We start from the raw sequence: 12,513 nt of genomic DNA, 5'->3' as shown, positions 1-12,513 counted from the left end.
TTAATTTAAAAACGGCTGAAGGCCAATAACGTAAATGGAAGCATAATCAGAAATATAAAAGGCAAGCCTTATCTTAAAACAGTTCTTTAGTTAGGCTAAAGTAAACAAGTTAAATTGAAATCAGCTGAAGGCCGAAGACTTAAAAATTGATTTTTTTTTAATGCCAAAGGGCTTATGTGAAACAGTACTTTAAACTAGGCTGAAGGCCTTTAGAGTAAAACAACTCTAATTTAAAACACAAAACCGGCTAGAAGCCATACAAGTACGAACAACAAGAACAAATAAAAAAAGGCAGTCCACACAAGGGCACGCAGATGTTAGAGGGTCGGCCTGTAATTCAAACACTAATGCTCGCTTAGGTGAGACTGGCAGTCAGGCCAACCATTCACGATCCGACGGCAACCCAACCATCCGACAGTCAGCTGACCCACCAACAAGATAACTTCCACTTCACCCTACCAGGGCACAACAGGGAGTTCAATGGAACAACATGGAAGATATTGGTGCCCACAACCAATCATACATGGAGCTGTCAAACTACACACCATGCTGGACAGCAACAACACAATGAGGAAACTACACCGCCTGAAATTTATGTCAACGCCCAGGGCAGGTAACCAGAACATTAAGGCCACAAGGCAGAAGATTCACTGGTGCACTTCATTTAAAATAACCAAATACAGTGAAGCTTCACCGGAGGGTGGCTAGAATTTTCCAACTCGAAAACCATGTTGTTGCTTGTGGGAATATCCCAACAGCCGACAACGAACTCCAAACAACACAATGTGAACAGTCTTGACTTGCTGGTAGGTTCACTCAAAACTCAAATTTTGTGTGCAGGGAGGGTTGGAGAGCCACGGACCTCGTAGCAATGGGAACAGCGCCACACTCTCCAACACCAAGTAGAGACCGCCAGCGGGCCCTGGCCAAATTACGCCCCGTTGAGAATTCCTCACTGCTCCATGCCAACTGACTGACTCGTCATAGCCAGTACACCGACAACATTTAAAATTACTTGTCAGTGAAAATCACACGAACTACATACAGTTTCATGAACATTTGCCCGAAGAGCTAGACAATCTAACGGCAGTGACTGTACAATAACCAGGACAAATCACGAGTCGGCACACACAGTAAGCCCATAAGCGATCGCCAGCCAAATACACGTCGTCAGGCAAGATGACTGACCGACGACCAACCAAAGTTGTCCCAACTCCTATCCTGTGTGTCGGCAACTGTAGGGCGAGTCATATTGGTCCAGACCTCACTGCTGCCGCGCCCCGACTGAACTTGTGCTGCGTGCCAACTCAAACACTCCCAGGTCCAAACTAACTCTCAATACACGACGACCGGGAAGTAATAGCAGTCCAGCATAGATAATACGGCAGGGCATATATTCCAGAGTGAGATTTTCACTCTGCAGCGGAGTGTGCGCTGATATGAAACTTCCTGGCAGATTAAAACTGTGTGCCCGACCGAGACTCAAACTTGGGACCTTTGCCCGCGAAAGGCAAAGTTCCCGAGTTCGAGTCTCGGTCGGGCACACAGTTTTAATCTGCCAGAAAGTTTCAGGGCCTATATTGATAAGTACTGCTGCTGCTGCTCACGGACAGGCAAGGCAGCAGCTGATTGACACCAGTAATTGAAAATTAACATAATAAGGTGGCAGTATGGTAAAAACAAGATCTAAAGTAAGAAATGGCATGAACATGAGCCACGCACGGCTCAGTCACGATTAACACAGGTGTGACTCCAGCATTAGAATTGCTTTGTCCAATGGGTATGTGTTAAAGATTCCAATGCCACACTTAGTGACTTTCTACGCCTAAAATTATGGCTCATAACAAGCAGTTTTATAAGTACTTTCAATTCGTTGGGTGCATTTGAACAGCAAAATTTGGTACCAAGTTATTGAGGCAGGAAAACTGTGAAATAGGGCACAAATGATTTGACTCTGAAACGGTGCAGGCAATATGACCAATCAGCAGCAACCAAGACCCAAGAATAATACAGTTGGTTCACATGACGTGAGAACTGCGCTCCTAGCAGATGAAACTGGACACTGTGACATAAAAAGTTATGTTCAGTGGGGAGGCCAAAACTCTTTTGCATTCATTTATGGATAGTATGAAATCTAATTTATTTATTTGGCAGCACTGTACAGAGGGTTTTTGTAATAACTGCACTACGTGATTGTCAGCTTGAGTGCAGATTTGAGAAGTTGTACCGTACTACAGAAAATTGATGGAATGATCAGACTTTATGGTCTTGCAGAAAGAGCCTTAATAGTAAATGTGTACCCAAATTTAACTTTCCTCCTTCAGATTGCATATACATATGGTAGCTAACGAAAATTACACTTTTATTTTATTATTATTAGTGAAAGAACATGTCATGAGTGGTTTCAACGCTTCAAGAACGGTGATTTTAGCATCGTAGACCGGCATAGTGGTGGAAGAAAGAATGCTTTCAAAGATGAAGAATTGGAGACATTGCTGCGTGAATACTCACGTCAAACTCAAGAAGAATTGGCATGATTAGTGGGAGTGACACAGCAAGCCATTTCAAAACATCTCAAGGCTATGGGCATGATTCAGAAAGAAGGAACTAGGGTCCCATGTGAGCTGAAACCAAGAGATATTGAACGGCATTTTTGTGTTTGTGAACAGTTGCTTCAGAGGCAAAAACGGACGGGATTTCTGCATCACACTGTTACTGGAGATGAAAAATGGATTCATTATGATAACCCTAAATGCAAAAAATCATGGGGATACCCCAGCCACACTTCCATGTGGACGGACAAACAGAATATTCACGGCTCCAAGATCATGCCCTGCATTTGGTGGGACCAGCTCGGCGTCGTGTACTATGAGGTGTTAAAACCAAGTGAAATAATCGCAGGTGCTTGTTATTAAATGCAATTAATGCGTTTGAGCAGAGCATTAAAAGACAAACGGCTGCACTATAGTGAGAGGCACAATAAAGTGATTTTGCAGCACAACTCTCGACCCCACATTGCAAAAGAGGTCAAAACATACTTGGAAATGTTAAAATGTGAAGTCCTACCCCACCCGCCATATTCTCCAGACAGTGCTCCCTCTGACTATCACCTGTTTAGATTAGTGGCGCATGGCCTGGCTGACCAACACTTCCGATCTCGTGAAGAAGTCACAAATTGGATCGATTTGTCTATCACTTCAGATGAACAATTTTTTTGACGCGGGATTCATGCACTTCCCAAAAGATGGGAGAAAGTAGTGGCCAGCAATGGAAAATACCTTGAATGATACATGTGTAACCAATTTGTTTCATTAAAGCCTCAAATGTTGGGGAAAAAACGGTGGAAGCAAAGTTGTACAAGTAGGAGGATGCGAAACGTTTTGTTTCTAGTGTTGAAAAAAGCAATTTAACAAACTAGGTTCAAAAGCTGATGAGACAGTAGAAAAAGCTACCAACGACAATTTGATAACTGTGAAACATGATTTCTTTCTTATTTGTGTCCAGAATGTTGACCCCTTTCTTAGAAAAGTATGAAAGCAGTAATCCAGTGTTACCTTTTATACTGAGGGTCTAAGATTTGTTCATGACATTTTTATAAATTTTAATATAATACAGAAAAAAGCACAGATAAACTGACCTCTGCAAACAAACTATCAAAAATTGATATGGGAGATAAATCTATGCATACAGAAATCCATAAAATTAGTTTAGGCATTTTAGGAAACTTAATAGCCTTTTAGGAAATTTAATAGCAAAAAATTTACTATTTGAGAAAGAAGTCTCAGAGAAAGATATCTTTAATGTAGGATCTGACGATAATAATTTTTTGATTTCATTAGTTAAAAACTTGCTAGAAAAATCTGCAATTAACTCTCTAATGGTCCGAAGCTTATCTTCTTTAGATCAAAGGCAGATGACATTAAATCACTTTGATTGTTATGCTGAAATGAAACAAGAAATATTATGAAGGTTAAAGTTATTAGAGAAGATGAGTGTGCCATGTTATTGATAGATTGATAGATTGTAATAAATTTCTAAGTGAGCAAGTATCATGTAACTATCATATCTTCAAAGTTTTTAGTTCTTTTTTAAGTAAGTTCTTGACTCCAGATTCTTCAAAGCTGTACAGCATCATCAGAAATTATTTATTTGATATTGTGGTCAAGATGATGCAGAAAGAAGTTTTCATCAAACAAATTAATGGAAGTGAATAATGTGAAAAGTGAAACACGTATTGCCCAAAGAGTAATAACTAATCACATAAAACGTATTAGTGGATTAGCAAATTTTGAAATGAGCAAGGAACTTTCTTTATCTGCTGCTAATGCGAGGCAGAAATATACAATGTACACTCCTGGAAATTGAAATAAGAACACCGTGAATTCATTGTCCCAGGAAGGGGAAACTTTATTGACACATTCCTGGGGTCAGATACATCACATGATCACACTGACAGAACCACAGGCACATAGACACAGGCAACAGAGCATGCACAATGTCGGCAGTAGTACAGTGTATATCCACCTTTCGCAGCAATGCAGGCTGCTATTCTCCCATGGAGACGATCGTAGAGATGCTGGATGTAGTCCTGTGGAACGGCTTGCCATGCCATTTCCACCTGGCGCCTCAGTTGGACCAGTGTTCGTGCTGGATGTGCAGACCGCGTGAGACGACGCTTCATCCAGTCCCAAACATGCTCAATGGGGGACAGATCCGGAGATCTTGCTGGCCAGGGTAGTTGACTTACACCTTCTAGAGCACGTTGGGTGGCACGGGAGACATGCGGACGTGCATTGTCCTGTTGGAACAGCAAGTTCCCTTGCCGGTCTAGGAATGGTAGAAAGATGGGTTCGATGACGGTTTGGATGTACCGTGCACTATTCAGTGTCCCCTCGACGATCACCAGTGGTGTACGGCCAGTGTAGGAGATCGCTCCCCACACCATGATGCCGGGTGTTGGCCCTGTGTGCCTCGGTCGTATGCAGTCCTGATTGTGGCGCTCACCTGCACGGCACCAAACATGCATACGACCATCATTGGCACCAAGGCAGAAGCGACTCTCATCGCTGAAGACGACACGTCTCCATTCGTCCCTCCATTCACGCCTGTCGCGACACCACTGGAGGCGGGCTGCATGATGTTGGGGCGTGAGCGGAAGACGGTGTAACGGTGTGCGGGACCGTAGCCCAGCTTCATGGAGACGTTTGCAAATGGTCCTCGCCGATACCCCAGGAGCAACAGTGTCCCTAATTTGCTGGGAAGTGGCGGTGCGGTCCCCTACGGCACTGCGTAGGATCCTACGGTCTTGGCGTGCATCTGTGCGTCGCTGCGGTCCGGTCCCAGGTCGATGGGCACGTGCACCTTCTGCCGACCACTGGCGACAACATCGATGTACTGTGGAGACCTCACGCCCCACGTGTTGAGCAATTCGGCGGTACGTCCACCCGGCCTCCCGCATGCCCACTATACGCCCTCGCTCAAAGTCCGTCAACTGCACATACGGTTCACGTCCACGCTGTCGCGGCATGCTACCAGTGTTAAAGACTGCGATGGAGCTCCGTATGCCACGGCAAACTGGCTGACACTGACGGCGGCGGTGCACAAATGCTGCGCAGCTAGCGCCATTCGACGGCCAACACCGCGGTTCTTGGTGTGTCCGCTGTGCCGTGCGTGTGATCATTGCTTGTACAGCCCTCTCACAGTGTCCAGAGCAAGTATGGTGGGTCTGACACACCAGTGTCAATGTGTTCTTTTTTCCATTTTCAGGAGTGTATTTTGAAGAACATGAAAAACTGAGACAAACTGAAATGCTGGGTTATAAAAGAAAAGCATTGGTAGATGAAATAAGAGGACAGAAAACCAAAAAGAGGAGATTAAAAGATGCTATTAGTTAACAAGATAAATGTGGTGCTGATTTGGCAGAAAAAGCTGAAAATGTGGGAAATATGAAATATATTTTCCAGTCACAGTTTCAGAAGATCAATCAAGGAAAAAAATAAATAAATCAAAAGAATTGACAGGAATAAACACTAAAACTGAACCCATGCTGAAAGACATGAAAGTAAATTAGAATGTGTAACTATAATTAATGTGCGTATAGATAATGTATAGTGTGTATATAAAATGTACTTATAAAATGTTTCTTAAAGTGGCTCATATTGCCTTTAAATTGATTTTGCTAAATTAAAAAAAAAAAAAAAATTATGTGGAATCGGTGAGTATTTTATTTTATCTTAAATTTGCAGCTTCTTGTTTTAAGTTTTCTCTTTAGAACACGTGTTCACTGGCCCTAAAAAGGCCTTAATTTCTAGATTAGGAAAAGAGTGGGAATCCTGTGTTGAGGATAGGATTGGTTCAGTGCATAAGGAATTAAGTAGTGGGTTTTGAGTTAGAAATGTGTTAGAGAGAGGCAGTGTTCAATAGCAGGAGAACCTTGGGCATGGGATATTGTTTAATGGGAAGGTGGCATCAGTGATGATGAGATGCAGTGGGGTAGTTTGTAGAGAATTGGCAGAGGAAGTGGTTCCTTAATAGGTAATGCTAGACTGTGGGTAATTAGTTGCAGGTAATGGTCAACAACAGTGGAGATTCTTTCAGAGGGAGCATGGTGACCAGGATTGTTGAGTTTACAGGTTTTGGGAATCATGTGTGTGTGGTGTATGTGCAAGTACTCATAGAAGTGAGGAGGGAAATGAATTGGGGTCCTAAGGATTTGAGTAGAGATTCGAGGTTATGCTGGACGTCTGGGATGGGATCAATTTGGAAGGGCTTGTAGGTGGACAAACAGATGGCGGGTGCTTTCTGTCAGTTAGGCATCCTGACAGAATGTGGAGATCTGGCTGCAGGAAGGGTGATTAAATGAGGCTCTGTCTTAGTGTTCTAGATGCTTGTTCTTTCTTGCTATGAGAGGTGTGTATCTTGGGAAGGGACTTGGGGAAGGATGGTGAGGATAGTTTAGACATCTGAATTCCTGGAAGGTAACCAGGCATTGATTATGTAGGAAAGGGCTAGGGTCACAGTGTGGTGGTGGTGGTGGTGGTGGTGGTGGTGGTGGTGGTGGTGGTGGTATGAACTGGGAGAGGCAACGTTTAATGTTGAAATTAGAATATCTTTGGTTGGAGGAACTGATAGCAAAGAAGTGTTTCCACTTCATGGATCAGGAGGAGGAGAGAATTTCTTTGACAAATCCAGTGTGGTTGAACATGTGTCGCTGGCTGTAGGTGAATGCTTTTGGTAGGGTTGAAACTTGTGTAGAGATTATTTTTTCCCGGATGGGTTGACAACTTGGTTTTGGGTTTGTTTCTGTTCTGAGTTTTATGGGATGTTTAGAGGAAGTATTGAGGCAGATAAAATAGGTCATCAAGGCAGAGCCTGGGTGCTGTGTAGGGTTGACAAGGACCTTCAGTGGTAGTAGGATAGGTGATGGTAGTGGAAGTCTGTGGTGGAAGTGGGCTCTCAGTAAATTAGATAATTTTTCGAAGGCGTGTCTGGAGTGCTCTTCCAGGTGTTGTAGGGCAGCAGTTTAAATTTCAGAGATCCGTTGTTTGTTGTCAGGATTACACAGTAACAGTATTTGATGAAAGGAGCAGAGGTGGTCGAAGGATGGCTGTACCACAGAGATTTGTTTCTGTAGTGTGTTTGGTGTGGGATGAGAATTAGCAGAATCTGAAAATTTGAAGAGCATCAAGAAAGGAGGGGCGGCAGCCAAAGAAGGGAATATTTATGGTTAGCTTGTTGGGGGGTATTCCACAGCTTTTCAGGAACAGGATGTGGGACTGGTTTGTAGCTAGGGGTAGAGATACTTTTCTGAACTAATACAGATAGGTTGGTCTCTTTGGGATGGAATGTCACTGGGGTAGGGAGTGGGTACCGAAGTACATATTAAAGTAGTTGCAGAAAAGACAAATGAAAGCATTAGCTGTTTGTAAAGGGAACCACGAATAACATGGTGAGCCATCAGGAAATAAAAAAAAGGAAAAAAATTGTGCTGTGGCGTATAGGATAGTTCTGTAATGTGAAGATATCATTTGACGTTAACTATCATTGCATGAAAGGGAAAAAGTGAAAGATGTAAAATTACTCTGAGAGCAATGTGTGGAGGAAGGGTCAGTGTGCTGAAGGTCTCACTAAGCCCTTCACAGACAGGTACTGTCTCCAAAATCTAGTCTGCATCAGATTTTTTGCACTATATGCACTATATCCTCACACACATCCCTAATTTCCCTCTACCCCCAAGGACCAGCTGCAGAGGAGCATCCCCCACCCAGTTACCCAGTGACATCCAGGACTGGAACAACTGAACTACATCCTTCACCAGAGCCTAGAGTATATATCACTGCGCCTGGAAATGAAGGACATTATATTCATAATCCTTCCTACTCCCTCTTAAAGTGCTATGCCCCACTCAACCTACCTGCACATCCTCTTCCATCTGTATGCCACTCCCACTGCCAATACCTTGCCACTGGGGTTACACTACTTTAGAAGAGCGAGGTGAAGGACCTGCTAATTCTCTCTCTCTCTCTCTCTCTCTCTCTCTCTCTCTCTCTCTCTCTCTCTCTCCCTCTCCCTCCCCCCCCCCCTCCCAAAAAAAAACCCATCCCCCCTCCACAGCATATCGTATTCTAGTAATGTCACAGTCTTTATGATGCCATCAGAGGCCAAGCCATATGTGAAAACAGCCATGACATACACCAGCTCTGCCACAATTTCTGCATAGCATTTTATGTAGGTATGACCATCAGCCAGCTGTCCACCGGAATGAAATGAACCCACCAAACTGTTTCCAAGAGCAGAGTCAACCACCATGTAGTGTTCAGTTTAAATGACTGTTTCACAACCAGTGCCATCTGCATCCTTCTCCCCAGGACTTACATGTGAGTTATCCTTGCAACCCGTTCTTCATTCCCACAATCCTCCTGGCCTCAATTTCTGCTAACCTCTTTGCACCAACACCTGTTTCTCAATAGCCTCCCATTCCTCTCTTCTGTCACCTTCTCCCAGGCCCTTCCCTGTGGAATTGTAGTTGTATGCTGCATGAAAACACCTGCTCCAGTGCCCATGTGTCTTGCCCCTGACCCATGCAACTGCTGCATCTCTCCCCCCCCCCCCCCTCCACCCACCCTCTGCTGTCCTATTTCACACACTTGCAGTCTGCCTCCAAGGCACAAGCAACCCTTCCTTAACCTTTCTTCCCACTCCCCACCTCCTACCTCTTTTCTTCCCCACCCAACACAACCCCTCACACCAGTCTACCTGTGCAGTCCCAGCATTGTGTGCTTAGCTGGCAGAATGTATCTGTGTGTGTGTGTGTGTGTGTGTGTGTGTGTGTGTGTAGGGGTGGTGGGGTGGCAGCGGCTCACATGCATACACAAGTGTTTGTTTATTCTGGCTCAAAAAGGATTTGTCTGAAAGCCCAAGACAAGGCTGCTGTTTACGTAGAGTTTGTGATTTACTAAGGCTGATGCACTACGTATTATCTACATTGTATATACTGACATGATGTGACCTTAGATTTCATATGGTCTCTGCCTCATCAAGTAATAAAGCAAGTATGGTGCAGATCTTATAAAGATTTTTATAAGTGCACTGCCACTGCTGCCATTGCCATCCACCTGGCTACTCTCTCCACTTTCTATGGACATTTCAGAATCTTCAGTTGCTAGTTTTTAATTAGTAGAAATCAGAAGATTTTGAATTGCTTGTACTTTGTCTCCTGTCACTATCTACTGTAAGTATCAACCAAGACTGTATGTGGAAGCACTGTAATAGCCATAGGTGAATGCTGTGTTTCATCTCAATGTGTGTGTTAGATTTCTTTAGTGAAATGAGCATGATCCATGAAGTGGAGAGGACTATTTTGTCACTGACGGCTTCATATAAGAAAGAGAAGTTTCTGACATATTTTCATTACACTCAGAAGCTTGGACAGATGCTTAGTCTGAATTGGTGCACATGTATACTGTCTGCACTGCATACTGGTGGCAGAGCTTGCTCTGTTTGCACTGTGTCGTGTCAGTGCATATTTTTGGGAGTGCTTTTATCGTCAGCTTCCTGTGCAATTTTCTGAAGTTATTAAAAGACCCAAGTGTGTTCTCTGTACACTGTTTCTTATTTCAGATTATTATCATCAAATCCATTAGATTTACTGTACAGTAGCCATTAAAAAATCCATGCCAACATACTGTAATGAGAGTAAATATGTAATAACGATATTATCTTTACTTTCAGGGACTGCTACAGTGGCTAAAGAAAGGAATGACATCCGTAATTTCTTTCCATTTATGGGTGAAGGTAAGGCATTGGCCACGAGCAGTTCACATAGCAAAGCAAGACCTGTTTCAGATGGAAAGTGTTCGTCTGAAAAGGATACTCTCAGAAACACAGATATGGTTACTTCTAACAAAAGGGAACCAAGTGATTTAGTGCATCATGGGCCAGTATCTGCAAGCAGTTTCATTAAAGGTACCCCAATAGCCAAAGATAAAAATGTAGGTGTTAAGGGGCTATTTGACAAGCCAGTTTTAAACAATCGCTCTAAAAATGTAACAAATAGTAAAAATAATCTCCTAAGCAATAATAAGAGCAGTTCACCTATTGGTTCATCTCCAAACAATAAGTTTGGAAAGGCTCAAATTGGAGGAATGTTGGCCAATAAAGGAAATGGAACTATGGTAATCACCCAAAAAGGAAATAAGCAGACACAGAAAAAGTCCAGTGGTGCAAATGATTCAGCACCTCAACGCTCTGTTTCTGCACCAGTTACTCCTTTTGTTGGAAAAGGCTATACTGTTGGATCCAGTAGCAGCTGTCAGCCTGTGCCAGCAGCTACTGAAAAGCCGTGGTTGTCCTTGTTGGACAAAATTGAAGCTGACAGGAAGAAAAAGAAACATTTGTCCTCTTTGACAATTGACAAAGTCTTCTCAACAACCAAGATGGTAAAAAGTAATGAAATTATTAAAAATGAAAGTAAAATGAAGAATTCCAGTGAGTCAATGCGGTCGCCACCCAAGAAATTCAAAAATGATCCTGCTACAAAGCCTTTTTTCACATCTGATGTGGGCAGCCACAATAAAATCCACAGTAGCAGGGATATTAACAGCCAAGCACAGTCATCAGCAAATGGCAGTTTGGAAGTTATGGTCAACTGTCCAACTTGTGGAAAATTAGTGGAAGAACATGCAATCAATTCACACTTAGATATTTGTTTGCAGTATAGAGCAGAAGACACACCTGCATCTCAGAATGTAGCAAACTGCCCAATCTGCAACAAGAATTTTCCATTAAATGAAATTAATAGTCATGTTGATGTATGTCTGAGTAATAATGATGATTCTACCTCTGTAACAATGGAAGAGGAAGATGAAATGATTAAATGTCCTATGTGTGATGAGAAACTTTTAAAACATGCACTAAATGTCCATCTAGAATCGTGCATTCTTTGTATTACAAAAGCAGATGCTTGTTTCATTGAAGATGAAGATGACTGTGAGAGTGAGGTGAATGATGCTATTGGAAGTGATGGTGGAGAGGATTTACATCCGTGCCCTCTATGCATGAAGTTAGTGAAAGAGAATCTCATGAACATCCATTTGGATGATTGCTTGTCAGCAGACATTTTGCAGGAAATGGCTCAAGAGTGATGCTGCCATCAGTTAAATGTTCCTAAGAAAAGAGTCACTAGTCAAGCTGTGTAAGACTGTGTTTATCAGTTTAACACTTTTGGAATTTTAATTATATTCTTTGTTATTTATGTTCCATGTGATTTTTCAAGAACATTCTCTTTAATATTTTAGTCACAAATGGCATTTCATTGTAATATTTTTAACCAAGTAATTTGTTTTATAACTGATGCTATTTGAAGTCAATGAAAAAAATCCATGCTGCAAACTTGTATTTTGTAAATTGTTGTATTTGTAATAAAATTTTATTTTTATAAAGTTTTATAAAAGGTTTGTACTAAATTCAGAACTGTCAACATAATTTTGGAATTACATTGTTTGTCCTCAGCAAACTCGTATGCTGTTATAGACTGGTATTGATAAATGCTTCCAGCTACTTTGTTTTGGAGATAATAGTATAGATGAAGATGATTCATGTCTTATGGGACAAATCACATTGCCTGCAGGGAAAGGATGACTCTCAAGAGCATGGTTGACTTGGATCTAATGATGCTTCTTGAAATCGGGTCACTGCAAGATCACTTGCGGTGTGGGTTCAGGAGATATCCTTACACACCTGATAACCTGACCCGGAAATGTGAAATTACAATGAAATCTGTATGAAGATGGTATGTGTTCTTTTGGACCCGTCCAATAATGCTTACTGGCCATTGATCTTCTTCAGTGTGGATGCACTCACATTGCTCGAACTGTTACGGGAATTGGTAGATTGACTGCCGTGAGTAAAGAATATAGTGGGCAGGAGCACTACAAATGTAGTGTGTGGACAGTAAGTTGGAGATGTAGGTCTCACAGGGAACGTGCCAGAGATAAGTCCATGCAGTTGCACTAT

General features: G+C 42.5%; 1 protein-coding gene across 1 annotated transcript in view; it reads left to right on the top strand.

The window, feature by feature from the left end:
- LOC126195071 (DNA-dependent metalloprotease SPRTN-like) overlaps nt 1-11,899 on the top strand; it is a 98,580-nt gene extending 86,681 nt beyond the window's left edge. Inside the window, exon 6 of the mRNA XM_049933522.1 lies at nt 10,231-11,899. Within this exon, the coding sequence (XP_049789479.1) occupies nt 10,231-11,642 (1,412 nt within the window). The 3' untranslated portion in view covers nt 11,643-11,899. The remainder of the gene's footprint in view (nt 1-10,230) is intronic.
- Nucleotides 11,900-12,513: the final 614 nt, after the last annotated feature.

This window comes from Schistocerca nitens, chromosome 7, assembly GCF_023898315.1.
Source record: "Schistocerca nitens isolate TAMUIC-IGC-003100 chromosome 7, iqSchNite1.1, whole genome shotgun sequence".
NCBI lineage: Eukaryota > Metazoa > Arthropoda > Insecta > Orthoptera > Acrididae > Schistocerca > Schistocerca nitens.
The sequence above is the reverse complement of the archived record's forward strand: the minus strand, read 5'-3'. Positions and strand labels throughout refer to the sequence as shown.